Source organism: Dendropsophus ebraccatus, chromosome 3, assembly GCF_027789765.1.
Source record: "Dendropsophus ebraccatus isolate aDenEbr1 chromosome 3, aDenEbr1.pat, whole genome shotgun sequence".
Classification (NCBI taxonomy): domain Eukaryota; kingdom Metazoa; phylum Chordata; class Amphibia; order Anura; family Hylidae; genus Dendropsophus; species Dendropsophus ebraccatus.
In genome coordinates, this window is record NC_091456.1 from 163,576,352 (window position 1) to 163,601,269 (window position 24,918).

The 24,918-nt window shown below is 41.5% G+C and overlaps 1 protein-coding gene across 1 annotated transcript in view; it reads right to left on the minus strand.

Annotated features, from left to right (window-relative positions):
- The window catches only part of ITGA1 (integrin subunit alpha 1), an 85,346-nt gene that overhangs the window by 38,599 nt on the left and 21,829 nt on the right, over positions 1–24,918 (minus strand). The window contains exons 2-8 of the mRNA XM_069963048.1: positions 9,927–10,047; positions 8,472–8,578; positions 7,535–7,623; positions 5,541–5,655; positions 5,329–5,456; positions 4,080–4,228; positions 6–156 (exon numbers count right to left, since the gene is read on the minus strand). Of these exons, the coding sequence (XP_069819149.1) occupies positions 6–156; positions 4,080–4,228; positions 5,329–5,456; positions 5,541–5,655; positions 7,535–7,623; positions 8,472–8,578; positions 9,927–10,047 (860 nt within the window). The remainder of the gene's footprint in view (positions 1–5; positions 157–4,079; positions 4,229–5,328; positions 5,457–5,540; positions 5,656–7,534; positions 7,624–8,471; positions 8,579–9,926; positions 10,048–24,918) is intronic.

The window sequence follows — 24,918 nt, forward strand, 5'->3', positions numbered from 1 at the left end:
CTCACAGCAATTGCATATCTTTCGATTCCATCACGTTCACATTCATCGGTTACTTTTTCCAGGCGATAACCATCGTGAGATTCTCCATCTGTTACAACCACCATGACTTTCTTCACTCCTCTACGGGCACCTCTTTCTTCGCTAAATGCTTCTTTTCTGAAATACCCAATTAATGAAAAATATTATCATGAACCAGTCTATACCAGTATGTGTAGGTTATCTACAGGGTATGATCTTGAAAGATCTTTTGTTTGTGCAATTATTATGATTAGTATTGAGGGAGTACTAAAACACTCAAGTGCTCCTTACTCGAGTCGAGCATTTTTGAATGCTCAAGTGCTGGACTAGGTGGCCCCTGCTCGGTAGAGGGGAGGGTGTCTGGTTCAGCTGAAAACTTCAGAAAGTGATGGAAACACAATGGAAATTGAATGGGAATCGAAGGGGAAGCATGTGAGAACACAACCAGTGTATAAATAATGTGAAAACATGGCGTGGAAATTACTAATTAAAGTATGTACATAAAGTCATGAGTACAGTACCGAGTCCATAAATACTATTGCTGATAGTAAACACAGTCCCTGTAGCACTAACTGCTTCAGATGGATGTCCATAGACTAACATAGGTTCATTCATGAACTACAGCAACTAACAGGTGTAGTAACCACATATTGATTCAGTATCAACAGAACACAGAGGTCCTGATCCATTCAGTTGCAGGAGATAGGGCTCATAGACATAATGGAGCTAATCTCTTGTAACTGAATGGAGAACTCTATGAGCCAGGGAGTGAGACATGCAACCTACCACTCATTCAAATGATAGATGGGGTCTGAAATCCCAGACCATTTCTGATCAAAACTGGTCTTTAATAAAAAAATTTCACCTTACAATGTAACAACATAGTAAAAAGAAGATTGTTATTGTAATTGTTATTATCAATAGTGGCACACTTAGCCATGAAAGGGACAGGAAAAAACACAGATAGTGAAGCCTACACTTGTCCCTGCCAGTCCCTGCCTACTTGCCAATCATCCCTGGATAGCTACAGACATCTGGCTGACTATCCCTGACTTAAGGTATGTGAAAACACAGAACACAAAACAGACAAACAAGTAGGGATGGTCAAATAGGCCGAGATCACAATACAAAAACATATAAAAACGTGATCCAAAGAGAAGTGGAGTCACAAGCCAAAACCGGTCAGCTCAGGAAGATAACCAGGATAGTCAGAGCATTGGAGCAGAGGTCAGATGAGCCAAAGGAAACACACAGGTAAAATCGCAGGAGCTGAGCTTGCTGGGGGGAACCAGCCTAATAGCCAGCAAGATATAGGCATACACTGAGACCTTAAAGTGCACCTGTTGTTATACAAAACTTCTGACATGTCCGGGTCTGAGCACTCGTTCGGGAGATAGAGCGGGAAGAGGACCGCAGCTGGAGTGCGGCCTCTCCCCACGAGAGTTGGACTCCATAGGAGCCCATTATAGGTCTGACTATTTTTAAATAAGAGAGGAGAGTGGATGCACTGCAGCACATCATCTCCCTGCTCTATCACCCGGTCAGTAAGGATGTGAACACTCAGACCCAGACTGATCAAAACTTCTGACATGTCAAAAGTTTTGAATTACGACAGGTACACATTAAAGCAAGCCAATGATTCAGATTTCTAGTAATACTACTAGCATCTTTTCATGTCAATCACCCCTGCAGAGCACGCTAACAGGCAGACAGTGGCAACTAGTCACGGCCCAGATGACTAGTTTCCGCTTCCGTGCCTGTCTTGCACACGAGAATAAAAGACTTAGGGCCCTATTACAGGACGGTTATTGTGCGAAAAATCGTTATATTGTTCGAATTTAAACGATGATTGTTCTGTGTAATGGCAGGCAACGATCGAAAAATCTTTGCGTGTGTTTAATTGTTGATTTAGAGCTGAACCTAAAATCATTGTTAATTGTTCGCTAATCGTTCGCTGTAATTCCACAAGTTCCGCATTTGTGCACTAATCGTTCAGTGTAATTGCACATTGTTCATTGTTTTGCTGGGATCAGATGGAGTAAACTACCATAGTTATGATCGCAATAATGATCCTAACTAACGACCATCGCTCTGTGTAATATAGTGAACGATTTCAGGTTAATTAAAAACAATCTCGTTTGTGATCGTTTATCGTTAGTCGTTAAAGGGGTACTCCGGTGTGGGGGGGGCTTTTTTTTTAATCTGGCCGGGGAGGAGGTGGCTGAGGGCAGTGACGTACACTCACCTCCCCGATTCCAGCAGCGGGTCCCGTATCGCGGCGCTCCGATCTGCCCTCAGCCACCTCCTCCCCGGCCAGATCGAAAAAAAGCCCCCCGGGCGGAGTACCCCTTTAATCGTTAAAAATCGCTCTGTGTAATAGGACCCTTATTTTCAGCAGCAACGTTTCTGCAGAAGGTACAGAACACATGGTTGGGCACGTCTTCCAGGCACTGCTAGTAGCATTTCCCGGAAATATGGAGTGATTAGTTCACTTTAAATAGGAGACCTGGTCCAGAAGGCAATTTGACCACAGATGGAACAGAAACAGCAAGAGTGAATGGAGAGCTGTCAATTACTAAAGCAAAACAAAGTTAATCGTGAAGTAGCCCGAGAGAACTCAGCAGAAAAGACAGGTGTGGTAGAGAAAACAATTAGACAGTGTCAAGACTGAGCTTAGAATGCAAACATAACAAGAGGAAATTCATGGCCAAAGTGCGGTCTGGGTCATATCTTATGAACCAAGGACTGCGCCAAGGTCCAACAGGTGCAGTCATAACAGTAATCTCTGTAAGAAGAGGGCGTAATGTCATCAGATATTTAATCCTTCAATTTGTTTGAGAGGCCCAGCATCAGAATTTTCCAGTAGTGTGTGTCTGTAGAAGGGAAATACTGGATATACTATATATTGTTTAATAATCTAAATATGTCATGCTCCCGTCTGGTATGCCTCATCCTTAAAATCTAAAGATAATTCCATTTAGAAGTCTTAGCATTCCATGGTGACAGGACATATACCAAGAATCATAACTCAATGGAGGCTCCTAGCTATGTAACCTTTCCATATTGGGATATATATTAGGTACAGTTAAAGGATCCTGCATATGAGATTTCCATTATACCGTCTCGCTAACAACACACAATGTTAAATAGGGAAATATACTCAAAAAAGTTTAGAGTTTCTGAGTTTCTGGCAGCTGATGAGTCCCATGGAGAGGGTTGAATGACAATATTTCACACATTATATGCATTAGTTAATCCTATGATTTAGATATTACATCATAGACAGCTTTAGGAAGTATTCTATTAAAAAAAACTGTATAAATAAAGTTACACAGTGGGTTTTTATAGTTTTTTTTATTTTATTTTTATTTTTTAATGTCTTTCAATCAACTGTTATCCGAAAGTTATACAGATTTGTAAATTATTACTAGTTATCTCCAGTACTTATCAGCTGCTGGATGTCCTGCAGGAAGTGGTCTATTCTTTCCAGTCTGATACAGAGTTCTCTTCTGCCTTTTCTGTCCAGAATGATCCAGAGCAATAGTAGATCCTTATAAAAACATTTCCTGCTCTAAACAGCTCCTGTAAGGGACAGAGGTGGCAGCAGAGAGCACTGTGTCAGACGGTAGAACACTACTTCCTGCCGGACATACAGCAGCTGATAAGTACTGTGAGGCTTGAGATTTTTTAATATCTGTATAGATTTCTGACATCAGTTGACATGACAACATTTTTTTTTCTCTGTACTTCCCCTTTAATTACAGGGAAAAAAAAAATTGTAAATGATAAAAGAAGTGGTGTTTTACCCCCACTTGAGACCGTGTTACTTTCTTCCTTTCACTAGCACAGCTGCTGTTAACTGTTTCATCCTCTATTGATAATGAAATTGCTCTGCTTACTCTATGCCAACCTATACTGCAAATCTCAAAAGTTTATTACAGGCAACAGGAAATGTTGGCTTACTGTGTCTTCTTTATTATGTAAATTGACTAATACATTTTTGAAGTAAAAATTTTTTTTAAATGAAAATAAATATTTTACTTCTTATACACATACTATACCTTGCAGTATCAATGCCAAGGGCTGTCAGTGTCCGAGAGCCTCCTCTTTGCTTTATCTTGCTTGCTGCTCGTAATACACTTTCAGTAGAGGAATGTGTATTTAAGTTAAACTCATGAGTTACATTTTCTCCATACTGAACTATGGAAACCTACAATAATAACAAAGCCATAATTTAGAAGGTGGAGACAGTAACGGCTAGTTTAACCCTTGTGGTAATTACTGAATATGCCTATGATCTGGTCACTAATTGGGTGGTGGGGAAAAGTCATTAAACACACTGATAAGGGAATAGAGGAGAATTTCCAAATGTGAGGACCATATGTTTCTGAAAGGACTAATAATCTTAAAGGGGTACTCTGGCCCAGGGGTATTTTTCAGATATGGCCGGGGATGGGGTGGTTATGGAGGGCATAGGTTACTTACCTACCCCATTCCAGCACCAGTTCCCGGATTGCGCCGCCCAGTACACCCGTCCCGCGGCTGCTTCCTTGTGTGAGCTGCCGCATGAGACGTGACGTCTCAAGGCAGTTCAGCAATTCAGCGGCCGAGGCGGGACTTTGCTACGGCCGCTGAATGGCTGAGCTGCCTTGAGACGTCACGTCTCATGCGGCAGCTCACACCAGGAAGTGTCTGTGGGATGGGTGTACCGGGTGGCACGATCCAGGACCCGGCGCTGGAATGGGGTAGGTAAGTGACCTTTGCTGTCCATAACCACCCCATCCCCGGCCATAGCTGAAAAATACCCCCGGGCTGGAGAACCCCTTTAAAGGGAATCTTTCCCTAGGTCTATGCTGCTGTAAATGAAAGCAGCATTAACTAGTGATAGAAATGCAGAATAGATCGGTGTATTAATTACATGATTCTCTTCAGCTGTTCTCCTAATATGCAGGAGAATGGGATTCTTGCCACTCAGCTCCCCCCACCCTCTAGCTTCAGACTGACAGTTGACAGCCTATACACAGCATGGATAGATAAATGTCAATCAGCAGCTAGTGGGCGGAGTTTGCTTAAGCTCATGAATATTCAGGATTACTGAGTACAGGCACAAAATTGAAAGGAATACTTACTGTCCATGTTATCCAGGAAGATATCTGCACAGCTGCACAGAACAATGTAAGTGACACATCATTCTGTTCATCTTCTCTGTCACTAGTGTATGCTACTCTTAAATACGGCAGCATAAACCTACTGACAGAGTCTCTTTAGGTCACCTTGTTTAAAGCAGGTAAACATATAGCATTTTATTACCTGTGTTTGAGTTGGATGTATCGTCATTTTTTTAAATAATTTCTGCAAAAATTCAGTCACGCTGACCCAAGGATATACACTGTTAGATCCATCAAGAACAATCACCAGGTCCAGTTGAGTGATACATTCTGGAAAGATACCACTCGTGGTTTATTATACAGACTATAATGTTATAGATTATAATATTCAATAATATGACAACTCCTATCTACCTTGCACTCCTGGAGCAATTGAGTTTAGAACTTGGAATGTAGAACTGACATTTGAACAAATTCCAGTTGTGTAGTGCAAGCTTCCACACCGGTATGCATAAAGAGGGCCGCAAGCCTGTGGGAGTATAAGACAAATCACTTCATAAATATAGTACAGTGGTACCTTGGTTTAAGAGTAACTTGGTTTGAGAGCGTTTTGCAAGGAGAGCTCACAGCTTTTCAAAATTGTAACTTGGTTTAAGAGCATTGCTTTGGTTTAAGAGCTCCTGTACTTGGTCAGCTGTGGGGGGGCATGGCCTGCGCAGGGTGGTCTACAGCACTGTACTCTGACCCAGGAAGTCTCCCTCACCTTCCAAATCATGGCTGATCCACTTCAGGCTGGGTCTTGCATCAGGGTACAGGACTGTGGAGGTAATCTCTCCATAGCTGTAACTCTTTTTCTCCCAGGACAGTGAGTGCTGCATTTATGTGCCCACATATGCCCTGGTCATTCCTTCATGCTCCCTGTATTCTTTGTCAGCCCTTGTGTTTCCCATCCTTTCCATTCTTGCTATAATGTGCCTGCACTCACACTCACTTATACACACTGCTGCTATAATGTACCTGCACTTACACTCAGCTATACACACTGCTGCTATAATCTGTCTGCACTTACACTCAGCTATACACACTGCTGCTATAATGTGCCTGCACTCACACTCAGCTATACACACTGCTTCTATAATGTGCCTGCACTCACACTCAGCTATACACACACTGCTGCAATAATGTGCCTGCACTCACACTCAGCTATACACACTGCTGCTATAATGTGCCTGCCTCTATCTACAAACTGCTGCTGCTTTTTTTTTTTCATTCTTATGCACTTACTATAAATTATACTCCACATGCTGATTGCTATACTGTACAGTAACTTATAATATGACATATTCTGCTGTTTCTAAATGTTTGTTTCATTAGTTCTACATGTTATTCAGAATTAAAAAATCATTATTTTTAAGGTGTGGAACCATTTGTCTGCATTTCAATGATTTCTTATGGGAGAATTTGCTTTGGTTTAAGAGTTATTTGGATTACAAGCATGTCCCCGGAACAAAATACGTTCTTAATCAAAGGCACGACTGTCTTCCCAACGTCTTACAAGTTAAGAGAATTAAAGACATCCGGTGTCGGACATTTTTTTCAAAAGAGCCAGGGAGAAGGTGACTAAACATAACAACATGCACCGACCTCCCTGGCTCCAATGTAGGGGTCCGCTGTCCCCTGATCTGGTTCCGGTCGATTCTTGTTGTGAGCGGGGACCGGGGTCGTGACATTTTAACCCCACTCAACCAGTCAGCAGCTGTGGCGGGACCCCACTATGGCTGCTGACTGGCTGAGCAGGGCTGACATGTCACATTGTAGTTTTTGAAGTAGACACTGCAGTGATCAAGAGAACATAATGGCACTTAAAGTGTAACTATCAATTTAAAAAAACTTTGGATATGTCATAGTAAAATGTCAGAGGTTTGTATTGGTCAGGGTCTGAGTGCTCTGAAACCCCGTAGATCGCTAGAACGAAGGGGCAGACGCGCTCTGCAGCACACATTCTGTCTCTTCATCTCTTATGTAATGGCTAATACAAGCAGTCTATGGAATTATAATAGCAGCCTATGGAACTTCTGGCAATCTACTAGAGGTTCCATAGGCTCCCATTATAACGCAGATTGCTCATATTACATGCTTATAGCAGAGAAGAAGGGACCCTGCTGAGTGCGTATGCCCCTTCGTTCTAGGGATCATCGGGGATCTCAGCACCCGTACCCTGACCGATGCAAACAGTTTTATTAAATGATACTTACTATTTAAAGGGGCTGTACACATGATTATATGATATCGTAAATACATATATATCGTATATATGGTAATATAAAAGACATGTATCATAGCAATGGGCAATATGACCTTTCAACTTGGCAATAGCAGTAGATAGTTGTCTGTCAACATTTCCTTACCATAAAACCACCTTTAGGATTGGTGACCAAAGTAGATCCCATAGTCATGTTTTCTTTCACTTCTGTTACATTTGCAATGGTTGTAGATTCTATAAAAAATTAATAAACACTGATATAAACACATAAACAGTAATATAAAACAAACATAAAATTACAGAACAGAACAGGACAACAGAAGAGGACAACTCAAAGTCTTATTTTTATCAAAGATGTTTGTTCCAGGTAGAAATGCTCTTTGATAAATTAATAAAAACTGAAATAAAGATTATTTAAAGGGGTAGTGCGGCGCTCAGAAATTATTCACAGAATAACACACATTACAAAGTTATACAACTTTGTAATGTATGTTATGTCTGTGAATGGCCCCCTTCCCCGTGTCCCACCACCCCCACCCGTGTACCCGGAAGTGTGGTGCGCTATACATACCTGTCACGTGCCGACACCAGTCTTCTATCTTCATTCAGCGACGTCTTCTTCGGGCGGACGGCGAACAGCTCCGACTGTTCCGAATGCCGTCCGCCCTCTGCAGCGTCATCCGATGCTCAGCTGCGATTGGCTGAGCATAACTGTGCTCAGCCAATCACGGCTGAGCAGCTGATGACTCGGCCGCGTCATCAGCCACGATTGGCTGAGCATAACGTGGCGTGGCGGAGGGGGGACGGGCGGCAGCAACTTGGCCGTCCGTCCGAAGATGACGTTTGGCACAAGATGGCGGACGGCCCTCGACACGGATCAGGTAATGTATAATGCACCATACACTTCCGGGTACATGGGTGGGGGTGGGGGGACACGGGGAAAGGGGCGATTTACAGACATAACATACATTACAAAGTTGTATAAATTTGTAATGTGTGTTATTCTGTGAATAATTTCTGAGCGCCGCACTACCCCTTTAATTTCCATGGGGCAGAATTATTACTTGTAAATGTTCACTTACTTGGTAAGTTAACCTTTGTGCACTTTGACTTCCCATTCGCTGCACACTTATATACATCTCCCGTTCTTCGTGTTGGTTGGCCCTCCAGTGGGGAGCCAATAAGTACCCTTAATAAAGAGAAACACATTATAAAACAATTTATATAGATGATATTTATAGAGTTTTACCAGAATATCTATCTATCTATCTATCTATCTATCTATCTATCTATCTATCTATCTATCTTTCCAGTAGCCGATAATAATAGGTCAGCTTCTGCCGGTAGCCCTGAGCTCCTGGGTGGCCCATGGCCCCCCCAAAAGACTTATACTTTCAGTGGTGTATTATCTCCAACCTACAGTTTTTCTATGATTTGCATAAAAAACGCTGCTTTTTACCGCAATTTTGCAGAAATCAGGGCAAGACTGCAGCCAGGAGACAATGTAGTAACTTTACAGAACATACTGAAGGACCTTATCATGTGACAATGATGTCACCACAGGTCCTTTACAGGCTGCATTATGGAAGAAAAAGACTAAAGCTAGTGCCTCCATAGTTACAGTGGGTTGGGGGGGAGGGCAAGCTTGGTGAACGGCCCGGGGCCCATGGTTAAGTTAATTTGCCCCTGTATCTATCTAGTCCACAAGAGAGCAGCACTGCTAGGAGATTCTGATTTGTTCTCCAGTCAAATAGTACACAGAGATCTTGTAGCACTCCGATAATCTGTGAATCAGACAGTGTTTATTGTTCAATAGTTAAGCATACAAGCGACGTTTCGACGTCTCAATTGACGTCTTTTTGCTTGAAAAAACGTCGAAACGTTGCTTGTATGCTTAACTATTGAACAATAAACACCATCTGATTCACAAATTATCGGAGTGCTACAAGATCTCCATGTACTATCTATCTATATCTAATATAAATTACAAGTTAAAAGGTCATATTAGGGTTCTAGGAGAGATGAGTGAACTTACAGTTTCGCAAAATGCAGAACGCTCGGCTTTTAACTCTTGGCGGCTGGTGAAGAAGGATGCAGCCCTGGGGCTGCTGGGAAAAAATACATACATCCATAGGCTCTGACTCCCTCCCACTATGTATTTAGGAGTTTAGAATACAGGACAGAAAGGTTAGATATTACGCATCGTAGTGTATGTTTTGGGGAGAATTCTGATCCTCTGAAGCTGCTACTTTGAAGACAAGTTGAGCACAGGATTTTGTTTTATTATTTTTGGCATATTGTTGTGTATTTAGATCTTCCCCTTCCTTGTGGAATTAGCTTAAGACATAGTTTTTTATTAGGAAAGGTGGGACATTATCATAAAGCATAGGTTTTATTGTGTAACTAGATGAACACTAAAAAGAATAAGAAACAAACAAAAAAAGATGTTCTGCATGTTCAGGAAGTAAGACTATACAGTATGTGAGAACTGATGGTTATAATTCCAGTAAGTGCTAATAATATTGTATGTCTGTTACCATTTCCCTTCTTCATTTTCAAATTGCTGAACAGTATAACCGAACATGTCCTCCACCGATCCACTGAAGGACAGACCATTCTTCACGTCCACATTAAAAGGTTCGGACATCTTGAAAAGTGCTGCAAGGTCAAACAACAAAACGAGTGCGATAATTGTGTTTTCTTAGTCTTTTTTATGGCAGATAAATCTAAATTCATGAAAAACCATAACATATTAATTAATGTTAAAAGTTAAAAACAGCAAAAAATATTTTTAAGATGATAAAAAGTGAAATAATAGAAAATGCGCTATTTATATTTTAAAAGATGGAATGATGAAACAAACAGAGACACAATATTTTCTTGTGTCATTTTTGATATTTCCCACAATTAACCTCAGACTGTGTCTCCTTATTCTCGTGTTCAGTTTCTTATTAAAAACTCTTCTCTCTTGAACCTTATTTAGTCTATTAAAATATAGGTTTCGATCATGCTCCCCCCATCTCTTCTTTCCTCCAGACTATACAGATTTAAATACTTAAGTCTTTCCTGATATGGTTTATGCCTCACACCCTCCACCATTTTGTAGCCCGTCTCTGAACCCGTTCTATTTTATCAATATCTTTATGTAGGTGAGGTCTCCAGAACTGGACATAGTATTCCAGATTTGAAGTCACTAGAGCTCTATACAGCAGGATCACAATCTCCCTCTTCCTACCGGTTATACCTCTAGCTATACAGCCCAGCATACAATTTGCTTTCCCCACCACCTGGTTGCAATGTTAACTCATTTTAAGGTTCAGGGAAGAAAAAGAGTGCTGCACCTCACACCTATGGCTGATACTAGTGCCGCTAGGCTAAATAAAAAACACATCAGAATTTTGTGTATGAATTGATCAAGCCATACTGCCCCATGTACCTCGTGCCGGTATCTGATACACATGGGTCCCTACACTAAGTCCACACCGTGCCAGTCAGTGGTCACCAACCCCGCAGGCGCGCACAGTCAGGGTACGGGGGCCGTGGGACGGCCCTGCGACCCCCATGCCACAGGACCAGACCCAAAAACACCACACCAGAACCCGGCCAGCACCGCCGGCGGAGAAGGTCGCCCCCAAACAGCACCCACAGTTCTTCCATGAACATCTTTCTTGGAAACAAACATTCATTATGACTTTTTTAAGACCAGTAAAAATACTTATTTATTGTAACTTTTGCAATTGTGCAAGGAAAGACTATTTCTTTGAAATGTGCAATATCACCAATTGTGGTATGTCACCTTCTAACCCACAAAAATAACAAGAAACCAAAAATAGTACTATATCGGCTTCGGTAACTTAGCAATAAAGAAACATCACCAGGAAGTGCTTCCTGTAATAGACGGAGCAGACTGACAATGGTGATGGTTTGGAAAGGTGAGATGACTGCTACATTGACATAGGTAACACAGAGTGGTTTATTCATTTTAGTGTGAAGAAGTTTATTTCTGACTTTCTTATTTCTTAGCTAAAATGGTAAAAAAAATGTAACGTTCTATAGTATGGTCTATAGTAGGCAGAGTAAAGAGACTCAGTTGTTGGTATCATAGACTTCACGATCATCATATTGGGACTTCTTTAACAAGAACTAGAGAGGAGTGAACTTACAGTAAGTTCCGGTTTCATGAACACTTGGTATTTGAGTCCTAGTGGCTTGCATTGGAGAAGATGGATGCAGCCCTAGGGCTGCCTAGAAAACAGCACATCAATAAAGAAAAAGAGTAGAAGAGCCACACTCACCATCCAATGATTTCCAATTCTTTTATTGTTCCACAGCAAAAGTGAACGGACACAAAGTGGACATAAAATGGGGAGACGATAGGCAGGTAATGGTAACAGCCTGTTTCACGCTGTTGCGCTTCAACGGACCACTTACATTCTTTACGTCATCACATTATAATTAATAACGAAGCAAGTAACTGATGGTGCTTTGACCTGCTAAGTATTTATAACGTGATGACATGAAGAATATAGGTGGTCAGTTGAAGCCCAACAGCGTGAAACAGGTTGTTAGTTGTTACCATTACCTGCTTGGTGTCTCCCCATTTTATATCCAAATCGTGTCGGTTCATTATTTCCTTGGAACAATAAAATAATTGGAAACCATCAGATGGTAAGTGCAGCTTGTCTACTCTTTTTCTTTACTGATTACTATTACTAAAAAGCTATTACTATTAAGCAGTTCAAGAGCGAGCAACCCTTGACTTCTTCTGAGCGGTGCCTGATACAGACAGTATTGGCGATTCTCTAAGGACCATGTCTTTGCCTGGAAAACATAAAACCTATGGATGACTTAGAGCTGCAACAATCTTCTCCAGCCATCGAGATGAAAATACTGAGTGTTTGCACATCTCTAAAAGGGATCATCTGGTCCAGTAAATGAAAATAAATCTGAAGCTGTCAATGAAGCCAATCACATATTGCTGTATTTCTTATTATGTTACTCCATATATTACTTATTTAATGCCCTGTTCACCTCCTGTTCTGTGACCCGGCCGTGTCACAGAACGGCCGGTGTTAGTGAAGTTTATACCATCCACTCCTGCCGGGAAAAAAATCCATTTTTATTCAATTGGAATGCGGGTGCATCCATGTGCACCCGCATCCCAATTCACTATTGCACACAATGGAAAGTGCAGCGGAAGATGCACTCTACGTTGTGTGCACTGTCAGAGTTGTGCGCCGCTATTCAATGAATAGTGGCTGCACAAAAGTAACATATAAGTTTTTCATGCGGCCGGTTGGAATCCCGGCCGGAGTGTATACTGTAGGGGGATTTATGAAGACTGGAGTACAACGACACCAGTCTTTTATTAAGCTCGGTCGCCTTTTTCACGGCAGGATTCACTATGAGGTGTACGCTTCTTAGTGAATCCGGCCGGGCATCCTAATCTGCACCTGGCGTACCAAATCTACACCTGCTTTCAGAAGATGTAGACTTGCGTCATGATTTGCGCCTGCGAGCAGGTGTAAATCATGATAAAAGGAGTGCAGGAGGTGGCCACGCCTCCTCCCCACCTCATCATGCCCCCACAAGCTCCGACAGCCCGCCTATCGGGCGAGCGGGGCGCACGGGAGGCGTACGCAAGGGAAAAGGGCAGAATCTGCACCTTGTCCCTGGCGTATGCCTCTAGCGTACCGTTCGTAAATCCCACCCCATGTGTATGCACTCCGGCTAGGATTCCCTCTGACTTCTAGGCAATCTATCTTTCGTATTAATCATGGCCGTTGTTTAAGATTGGCAACAATAGCCGTGATTAATAAAAAAGATATATTGTGTGAACGTGGCCTGATAATGTTGATGTGGTTACAGTCAATTCATTTGTGCAGCTTTAGTGTGGACTCTTTTAACACTGAGTTCTACTAATCTGACTGAGTTATTTAGCTTTTTTTTTTTTAAGTAAATAGAGCTTAATTGCAAACCGCACCTGAACTGGAGACAACAGTAGGGGGAAAAGTGGCAATGTTTTAGAAGCGCTGAATAGCAGTAAACTTAGGCATCATAAAAAAGGAAGAATTCCCATAAAATACTAATACTTTTTTTTAATTTTATTTTGGATTTCTGCAGAAATTCTCATTGCTATTAATTCTCGGAAAGCAGATATCTGGCAGCCTGCACTTCCAGCCTCTTTCTCTGATAGACGACTCTGTTTATATTCAACACCAATTTGCATTTTGAGAATTCCGCTTCACCATTCTCATTGCTATTTCAAGAAGAATTTTAGCATGACCCCAAAGCTTGACCTAAGCACAAAGACATGTTCTAGTTTGGGTTCTGTAGTTCTCATAAAAACTTTGATTATGACTGCCAATATGCCGGGAGGGATTGACACTGGTGTACATGTCACAGCAGACACCACCCCCATGTCTTTGAGAATGCAATGTTTGTCCTTGTTATAAGGAAAGATGAAGCCAAGCTTTAGGGCAGGCTTTCTCTTTGCCTTTCTCTACAATTGCTGCTTGGGTGGCACACCCTTACCCATCCTTTCATAGAGATGGCCTGAAAACTTTTTTTTTTTTTTTTTTTTCATTTGAAAAACCTAGATAATCTCATTAAAATTAATTTTAATACTGTATTATTTTTAAATTGCTTTTATTTAATTACAACTATATGAGGCTGCAGGGAGTGAATCAGGCTGGGGGGGGGGGGGTGAATATAAGGCTTTGGGGGCATAAATTAAGCTCAGGTTAGGGAAATGTAAAAAAGGGAGGGGTCATGGGGCAACTCACAGATTAGCTTTACAACAGCCACATGGAAATATTCAGTTAGAAAAATACTTGACTTCTGGGCTAGTGTCGAGGGCATGCTTTGTGACTTGTGTAGAGGTTATTACTGTGCAGGAAGGAAAAGCAGGTGAGCTATGTATATCACCTACTGAATTTTCAGTGGTGGATCTTATTTTATCTATCTAGGTGTTATCTTTAAAGGACAACTCCCACGGGACCTGTAAAAAAACGCACACACACCATACTCACCATCCCTCCGGTGATGATCGCCACTTAAATCGCCCACTATCCGGTTCTCTGTCACCTCCAGCCGCCGTCCAGCGATCTCCTTCACTTCCGGGTCCATGTAATTGGTAATGTATACTTTATTTAACTTCCGTGTGTGTGTGTGTCTGATGTCGGAAAGTGGGGGAAGGGGGCCAGAGCGCTTACACACATTACAAAGTTATATAATTTTGTAATGTGTCTTAAATGAGCTAAAAAAAATTTTTGTGGGAGTTGTCGTTTAAATGTACGCTGTGAGGCCAGTTTCAGACTATGTAACTGTGCGGCTGTATTTGCGGCTGTAATTGTGCGGCGGTATTTTTGGTGGTTCATGCGTACGCTGGAAAGTATAGGATATACGGCTGCACAGTGCACACTATGTATGAATCTACGGCCCGATCGTAAGCGGACCCGTAAAAAATGAACAAGACCATTGTTTGCGGCTGGACATGCGGCCGAGGATTGACAGGCGGTCCGTACGGAGTACTTCAAAAATAGCCGGCAATGATGCCGAATGCCGATGCCTCTAATAGTTAATATATTAAATTAATAAAACACATTTTCTTTGTAATAAAGTCCCTTTCGTTGGTCAATAATTTAATTCTAACGAATCCATCATTTTGCAATTAAATATACTGTTAAAATAAATAGATATATAAATAAATGTATATTTATATATATATATATATTTATTTTTTGACAGTATATTTAATTGCACAATGATGGATTCGTTAGAATTAAATTATTGAACAACGAAACTGAATTTATTTAATCGAAAATGTGTTTTATTAATTAAATATTAATTAGTACAGGAAGCTCCATAAGCCGTTAATTCATATTGCCGGCAATAGAGCTTTCTGTACTAATCATCACTTTACTTTAATGAAAACATCAAATGTTTCTTCTAATTATGTTATCACAATAGCATTATTAGAAGAAACATTTAGAATTATATGTGCGCTCAGCTGATTGGCTGATCGGCTGAGCGCACATATAATGAGCCGGTCCGCAGTACAGTGACTTCATTGTGCTGCGGACCAGCGAAGAGGACACATCGGGGTGAGTATAGAGCTCTCCCCACCCCCTCCCCAGCACTGCACCCCTCCCAGCAAGGAAGGGGGGTCACTTAACCCCTTCCTTGCTGGGATGGGTGCAGTCTGACATCAGTCTGGCCCCCAAGGGGTTAAGGGGGATGCAATACATCCTCCCTTAACCCCTTGGGGGCCAGACTGTAAGCAGCGATCTGTAAAGATGCTGCATACTGTAAGGAGCACAACACCGCTCACAATGATGGGTGTTGTGCTCCTGTTTGTGTGTTTTTTGTGTGTTTCTCCCTTTTTGTTTTTCAGATATCGGTATCCTGTGGATTACGTCTGATTCCGTGGACTACGTCGATGACCAGCGTTTTTTTTTTTTATAAAATAGTCAATGAGGGGTGTGGGGGTGTTTTTATTTGAATAAAAATTTTTTTTAACTTGTGTCTTGTCTTTATTTATTTACTTTATAGACTTAGTAGTGGAAGCCGTCTAATAGACGGAATCCATTACTAAGTTGGGGCCTAGTGTTAGCCGGTCTAAAATGGCTAACACTAACCCCCTATTATTACCCCAGTACCCAATGCCACCAGGGGTACTGGGAAGAGCCGGGTGCCAGTAGTCCCGGAGCGTCAAAATTGGCGCTCCTGGACCGGGCGGCAGCAGGCTGGTAAGATTTAGGCTGGGGAGGGCCTAAACCAATGGCTCTTCCCACCCTGGTGTTACCAGGCTGCTGTCGTTTGGTTTTTAACCCGGCTGGTTATAAAAATAGGGAGGACCCTATGCGTTTTTTTTTTTTAAATAAATAAATAATTTAAAAAAAACGCATAGGGTCCCCCTATTTTTAGAGCCATTGGATTGGGCCCTCCCCAGCCTAAATCTTACCAGCCTGCTGCCGCCCAGTCCAGGAGCGCCAATTTTGATGCTCCGGGACCACTGGCACCCGGCTCTTCCCAGTACCCCTGGTGGCATTGGGTACTGGGGTAATAATAGGGGGTTAGTGTTGGCCATTTTAGACCGGCTAACACTAGGCCCCAACTTAGTAATGGATTCAGTCTATTAGACGGCTTCCACTACTAAGTCTATAAAGTAAAGAAATAAAGTTAAGACACAAGTTAAAATTTTTTTTTATTCAAATAAAAACACCCCCACACCCCTCATTGACCATGTTATTAAAAAAAAACATTAAAAAAACGCTGGTCATCGACGTAGTCCACGGAATCCGACGTAATCCACAGGATACCGATATCTGAAAAACAAAAAGGGAGAAACACACAAAAAACACACAAACAGGAGCACAACACCCATCATTGTGAGCGGTGTTGTGCACCTTACAGTATGCAGCATCTTTACAGATCGCTGCTTACAGTCTGGCCCTCAAGGGGTTAAGGGAGGATGTATTGTATCCCCCTTAACCCCTTGGGGGCCAGACTGATGTCAGACTGCACCCATCCCAGCAAGGAAGGGGTTAAGTGACCCCCCTTCCTTGCTGGGAGGGGTGCAGTGCTGGGGAGGGGGTGGGGAGAGCTCTATACTCACCCCGATGTGTCCTCTTCGCTGGTCCGCAGCACAATGAAGTCACTGTACTGCGGACCGGCTCATTATATGTGCGCTCAGCCGATCAGCCAATCAGCTGAGCGCACATATAATTCTAAATGTTTCTTCTAATAATGCTATTGTGATAACATAATTAGAAGAAACATTTGATGTTTTAATTAAAGTAAAGTGATGATTAGTACAGAAAGCTCTTTTGCCGGCAATATGAATTAACGGCTTACTGGAGCTTCCTGTACTAATTAATATTTAATTAATAAAACACATTTTCAATTAAATAAATTCAGTTTCGTTGTTCAATAATTTAATTCTAACGAATCCATCATTGTGCAATTAAATATACTGTCAAAAAATAAATATATATATATAAATATACATTTATTTATATATCAATTTATTTTAACAGTATATTTAATTGCAAAATGATGGATTAGTTTAAATTTAATTAGTGAACAACGAAAAGCACTTTATTACAACGAAAATGTGTTTTATTATTTTAATAGATTAACCATCAGAGACATCGGCATTAGTGCAGAGGATCGCATACCCCGGTAATAGCAATTCATGTAAACTGTGTTCCCTGCTTTCCCAGATGCATCCAGAGGTGTTTGCATCACTTTCTTAAGATTTTATTTGTTATTTTTAGTTGAACCAGATTTCAAAGTAAATGACCGTATGTTTTGAGCCGCATGTCTATTTTTTCCCACGGCCGTAGTTTCATCCGCACATTTACAGCCGCATAAAAAATACAGCCGCACAGTTACATAGTGTGAACCTAGCCTTATGCTGAGAAATGATCTCTACAGAACAGGGCATGTCATCCTATTGTGGGCATCAGTGATAAGTGCGATTAGTTAGTATAGTGCAACTTCCCCTCCCAAAAAAATAAATAAAAAAAATCTGAAAATCCTTTTTCTAAAATATGTCAATTGTAAAAATTTGATCGCTATGCATCAGCCACTATTTTTGGTGGTGGTGGTGTTACAGTAAGGCCAGGTGTGTCTAGTGGGGGTGTTACAGTGTAGGCAGGTGTGTATAGAGGTGGTGTTACAGTGAGGACAGGTGTGTCTAGTGGTGGCGATGTTAGAGTAGGCAGGTGTATCTAGTCAATACAGAACTGCCCTACACTTTGTGAATGGTGCAGTGACAAGCCCATACTACCTGAATAACATCAGTAATCCAGTCATTGTGCCTCTGCATTAACAGCACAGGACTAATGTCATCACCATAGAGGACAATGCTCCAGCTCAATGAGGTCACATAATTAGGGAACGGCTTCTGGAGACTGGGAGCGGCCTGCACTTTCTCCAGACCTAAATCCTATAGAAAACCTATGGGGATCAACTATAACCATGCAGAGGCTCATAACTCTGTACCCCAGAACTAAATGACCTGAGGGCCGCCCTTCAAGCAGAGTACGATGCCATGCCTCAGCAGATAATAAGGTATCTTGTGAACAGTATGAGACGTCGTCAAGTTATTATTGATGCTCAAGGGCACAGGACAAGTTATAGAGGCAATGATATGTTGGGCTATACCCACCGCTGGTGTTGGCTTTTGTTTCAATAAATTGTTTGGGATGAGGAAATCACCATTACTGCTTCTATCTAAATGTCCTATGATATATTACTGGAATGGGAACTTCTTATGTCTATATCATAAAAATGAAAGTCTGTCTGTCTGTCCTCTATAAACTTCCGAATGACTGAACCGTTTGACCCCAAAATTGGCAGTCAGATACATTGGGTGCCCGGGAAGGTTAGAGCGAAGGTCCCATTCTGCCAGATGTACAGGAGGGGAGGGGGAAGAGTGCCCCATAGAGATGACTGGGAGAATTTTCACACTGCACACACAGGTGACATAATTAGTGCTGCAGCTCCCCAGCAGTAATGGCAGTTGGAAGCCTTAGCAACCAATAGGATTACTACTTTTATTTTCAAAGGGAGCTTGAATCTGATTGGCCAGCTGCATCACAACAGATCCACAGAACTAAATGGTGGACCCCACCCCAACTACATACTACAGGTATACAGGACCCCCCAAACTATACACCACAGGTATAGAGAACCTCCACCAACTATATACTACAGGTATACAGGACTCCCCAACTATACACTACAGGTATACAGGGCCCCAAACTCTACACTACAGGTATACAGGACACCATAACTATACAGTACAGGTATACAGGACCCCTAAACAATACACTATAGGTGTACAGAACCTTCACCAACTATATACTACAGGTATACAGGATCCCCAAACTATACACTACAGGTATGCAGGACCCTTCAAACTATACACTTCAGGTATACAGGACCTCCACCAACTATACACTACATGTATAAAGGATCCCCCAATTATACACTACAGGTATACAGGGCCCCCAAAACTCTGCACTACAGGTACACAGGACCACCGAACTATAAACTACAGGTATTCAGGACCCTCAAACTATAAACTACAGGTATACAGGACCTCCACCAACTATACACTACAGGTATACAGCACCTCCACCATCTATATTCTACAGGTGTACAGGACCCCCAAACTATACAGTACAGCTATACAGGACCTCCACCAACTAAACCCTGCAGGTATACAGGACTCCCTGAACTATACAGTATAGGTATAGATTACCTCCCCAACTATGCAGCACAGGTATACAGCCCCTCCAAAACTATACACTACAGGTATACAGGACCACCAACTAATCACTACAGGTATACAGCCCCCCACTATGCACTACAGGTATACAGGACCTCCCTCAACTATACACTATAGGTATACAGTCCCCCGCCCTCACCCCAACTATACACTACAGGTATACAGGACCCTTAAAAACTAAACCCTTAAGGTATACAGAACCCCTCCAACTATACACTACAGGTATACATGAATTCTACAGATTAACTCAGATGAAACAATATATTTAGACGATTGCAGTTTCCTTTTAAACATCATTTTGAATGACAATAAACAAGGCATAAGGACGATCACTGCAGGTGGTGGCATAAATCTGGATTCTGCATGTTTTCTGCATGGACAATTGTAGGTTTCTGCTCCAGAGTTCCATCAGGTAAAAATCTTTATGTCTATGCACCTAGCAATAACACTGCCAATGTTGTATATAAGCAGGCTCTGTATATAACACTGCCAATGCTGTATATAACCAGGCTGTATATAATGCCGCCAATGTTGTATATAACCAGGCTCTGTGTATAACACTACCAATGTTGTATATACCCAGGCTTTACATAGCATTGCCAATGTTGTATATAACCAGGCTCTGTATAAAACTGCCAATGGTATATATAACCAGGCTCTGTATATAACACTGCCAATGTTTTACATAACCCGGCTCTGTATAACACTGCCAATGTTGTATATAACCAGGCTTTATATAACGCTGCCAATGTTGTATATAACCAGGCTGTATATAAAGTACTGCCAATGTTGTATATAACCAGACTCTGTATACAGTCTGATTACATAACATCTCAGATTGGCTATTAGGTATTTAAGGATGTTAAACATTTTTAGTTTATTTCTAATGTTCATAAGCTACAATTTACATAAACAGTGCAGACGTGTCGGGGTATATAGGGCTTCTGGCAATTTCCCCTTAAACAAAAACAAAACAAAAACATAGAGCATAGATTGGCCTCCTGGGCGACCTTGGAACAAATCTAATTAACACACTGACAATTTATACCTGGGCAGCGCCGGGTACATTTTCTAGCTTTCCATAAATTTCATCCGAAAGCCGAAAGCTTATAGATTGTAAGCCCTAATGTTCTTGTTTGTTACCCCTATCTATTGTATAGCGCTCTGAATTTATCCCCTTAAGGACCGGGCCAATTGTCACTTTTGCGTTTTTGTTTTCTCCTCCTCGCCTTCTAAGACCGATAACTCTTTCATTTTTCCACCTACAGGGCCATGTGAGGGCTTGTTTTTGTCAGGAACAGGTGTACTTTATAATGGCATCTTTCAAGCTGCCATATAATGAATGACGAGACCCCCCAAATATCATTTATAGGGGGAACTTGGGTCTAAATATGCGATTCCGCAAATTTCTTTATTCTGTAGGTCAGTCTGAACACAGCGATATGCATGTTTTCTAGGTTTTCTAATGTTTTACTATTTTTATTAGCAGTAAAACTTTTTTTTTTTTGCAAATAGGTGTATTTAAAATGGCCCTCTTTTGACTCTTATAGTGCTTTTATTTTTTCACCTCTGTGGTCGTTTAGGGCATCATTTTTTGGCGCCATGATCTCTAGTTTTTATTAGTAACTTTTTTTCTAGATCAAATGTATTGATAGCTTTTTATTAACTTTTTTTTATACATAAAATGTAATTTTAAAAAAGCAATCTTTGCATTTTTTTACCGCTTATTGTTCACGCCGTTATTCCCACCTTTTGGGAATAATAATGTTTTTATTCTCAGAGATCCGACGATTGCGCACGCTACAGTATATTATATGTTAACTTTATTATTTTTATGTGTTTTATGTATAAAATGGGAAGGGGGGGTGATTTTCACTTTTACTGGGGGAGAGGCCTCGGGACATTTTTAAAAACTTTTGTTGATTTTCTTTTACACTTTTTTAGTCCCCTTAGGGGACTTTTACATCAATGCATTAGATTTCATACACTGATCCCCGTTATGCCATAGAATAGCAGGGATCAGTGTTATCTGTGATCTTCTGATAGAGCCTGCCTGTGGAAGATCAGATCAGACTGCACGGAAGTAAGGAATATACCTACGACAGTCAGGCCATATGATCGGTAAGTGACAGGAGATGTTCCTGTCACCTACACTTAAATGCCAATTGCGGTGTTTAAGGGGTTAATGGCAGGCGGCTATGGAGCGAACTGAGCTCTTGAGCCCGCCCCATAGCCCGGACCCTGGCAGGGCATACATTTATGTCCTCCTGTGCCAAGGCCCAGGCTGGGGGGGGGGGGGGGGGCGTAAATGTATTATAGGTATTGGTTTTATTTCAGTAGCTTACAAAGCTTTTAAATGCACAAAACACACACAGATATACACACAGACATATACTCACACACGGATATACATACAGACATGCACACACACAGACCTACACTCACACACAGATACACACGCACACACTATGGCATGTCTTTACCATATACAGTAGGTTCTTCCAGTTCTTAAAGATATTCCCAGGAAACTATACAAAGATTATATTACAGAATAGAGATTTGAGTGGAACTGGACAAGTCAGACAAACCCATTGCTTCCTGTCTGCTGCTTCCAGTAGACAAAGTCAATAACATTGTTTTTCTGGTAATGTCTTAAATGCAGACTTCACAACGACCACAGCTGAGAGTGAACCTAAAGAGGACGTGGAACTAAACCTTCATTTCTTTTAACTTCACTTGGCTGTCCTGCTGGGGCCATCAACCCCTACTGGATTCCTGATGGTCCTTCTCACAACCACTACAACTACATGGACATGAGAGGAAATGCTTTCCAATAAATCTAATTGCAACAAAGCAGCAAGGAAGTCATGAACATTTGTCAAATTTGCTAGATACTAGACAGCAAATCCAAAGGATAATCTAATGTTTGAAGGATTCAATGCTGGTCATGTTCCTTACATATACAGAGTATTGACAGACTGCACCTAATATCCACTGACATTGAGGTCAGACTGATGGTTTCCTAATTTCTTCCATCAAAGGATAGAAGAGTTAGGTTGGATCTTAAAGGGGTTATCCAGCGCTACAAAAACATGGCCACTTTCTTTCCGAGACAACACGACTCTTGTCTCCAGTTCAGGTGTGTTTTGCAATTAAGTTCCATTCACTTCAATGGAACTGAGCAGCAAAACCCGCCTAAGCTGGAGACAAGAGTGGGGCTGTCTCTGGAAGAAAGTGGCCATGTTTTTGTAGCGCTGGATAACCCCTTTAACCATTCCCATGTCTCCTAAATATGTGACATTAGGGGTGTTGGTCTCATCACAGCTGTGGAAGTCATTTAAGAGAACCATGAGACATTTTACTTGAGTGCAAATATGCCTCATAAAAAGAGAGGAAGGGACAGGAGGCAAAGCCTGTGCGGCTATCACTACATCCGTGCAAGTGAGGAGGTGGCGAGGCACACTGACCTTATGGAATTGTGCTAATGTCAATGTGTCTGATGCATGTCAATGTGTAGCTTCAAAACATATTGAGGGCTAGAGTCCTCTGGCTTTATTCCTTTCTCTACTTTAGAGCCAGTTCACACGAAGCAAAAGCAGCTGAACTCTCCACCACAGAATCCCGATGTTTCTCTATGGCAGGGCTCGCGCGCCTCCGCTTCAGTCGCTCTCCACTCAAAGAATTGAGAGAGAGCCGCGGAGAGTGGAGGCGCCTGAGCCCTCCCATAGAGAAACAGTGTCACACTGAGGCAATCGGGACTCTGTGGTGGAGAGTTCAGCTGCTTTTGCTCCATGTGAACTGTCCCTTAACCCCTTAAGGACCGGGCCTGAAATGGCCTTAAGGACCGGAGCAAATTTTATGAATTTGACCAGTGTCACTTTATTCATTAATAACTTCGGGATGCTTTTACCTATCCGGCTGATTCTGAGATTGTTTTCTCGTGACATATTGTACTTCACATTTCTTGTAAATTGGAGTCGATACTTATAACGAATCTTTATGAAAAAACCCAAAATAGCGTGAAAAATTGTGAAAAAATGCATTTTTCCAACTTTAAAACTTTTCTGCTTATACAGAAAATGGTTATACCACATAAATTATATATTAAATAGCATTAGCAACATGTCTGGCGGCATTTATTAAACTATATTTCATTTTTTATAGACAATAGAAAGCTTAAAACATTAGCAGCAAATTTCCAAATTTTCAGTAAAATTTCAAAATCAGATATTTTTAGGGAACTGTTCAGGTTTAAAGTGTATTTGAGGGGACTGTGTGTTAGAAAGCCCCACGAAGCACCCCATTTCAGAAACTGCACCCCCTAAACTCTGCAAAAGCACATCCAGAAAGTTTTTTAACCCTTTAGGGGAGTCACAGAAATAAAAGCTAAGTGTGTAAGAAATTTGAAAATTTTAATTTTCTGTGCAGAGATTTTATTGAAATCCAATATTTTTCATAATTATAAGCTTATTACCAGAGAAATGCACCCCAATATTGATTGCCCCGTTTCTGCAGTTTATAGAAATACCCCATATGTGGCCCTATTGCGCTATTTGACGCAACCACAAGCCTCAGATATAAGGGAGCGCCTAGTGAATTTCAACGCCTCCGTTATATTTGGTCATTTTTGACTGTACCACTTCAGGTTGGCAGAGGCTCTGGGGTGCCAAAACCTAAAAAACACCCCTAAAGGGACACCATTTAGAAAACTACACCCCTCAAGGAATGTAACTAGGGGTGCGGTGAGCATTTGGACCCCACAGGTGCTTCACAGATTTTCCAAACAATATGGCTTGAAAAAAGACTAAAGTATTTTTTACACTAAAATGTTGTTCTAGCCTTCAATTTTTCATTTTCACAAAGGGATAAAAGGAAAAAAAAAACACAAAACATGTAGCGCAGTTTCTCCCGAGTACAGAAATACCCCACATGTGGATATAAAGTGCCAAGCGGGCGCAGGACGAGCCTCCAAAGGGAAGGAGCGCCAATTGACTTTTGGAAGCTGGATTTGGATGGAATGGATTTCAAGGGCCATGTCGCATTTACAGAGCCCTCGTGCTGCCAAGACACTGGAAACCCCCCACAAGTGACCCCATTCTGGAAACTACACCCCTCAAGGAATCTAACAAGGGGTGCAGTGAGCATATGGACCCCACTGGTGACGGGCACAAATGTGGAAAAATGTGACGTGTATGTGAAAATTTTCATTTTTTCACTTTCATGGCACA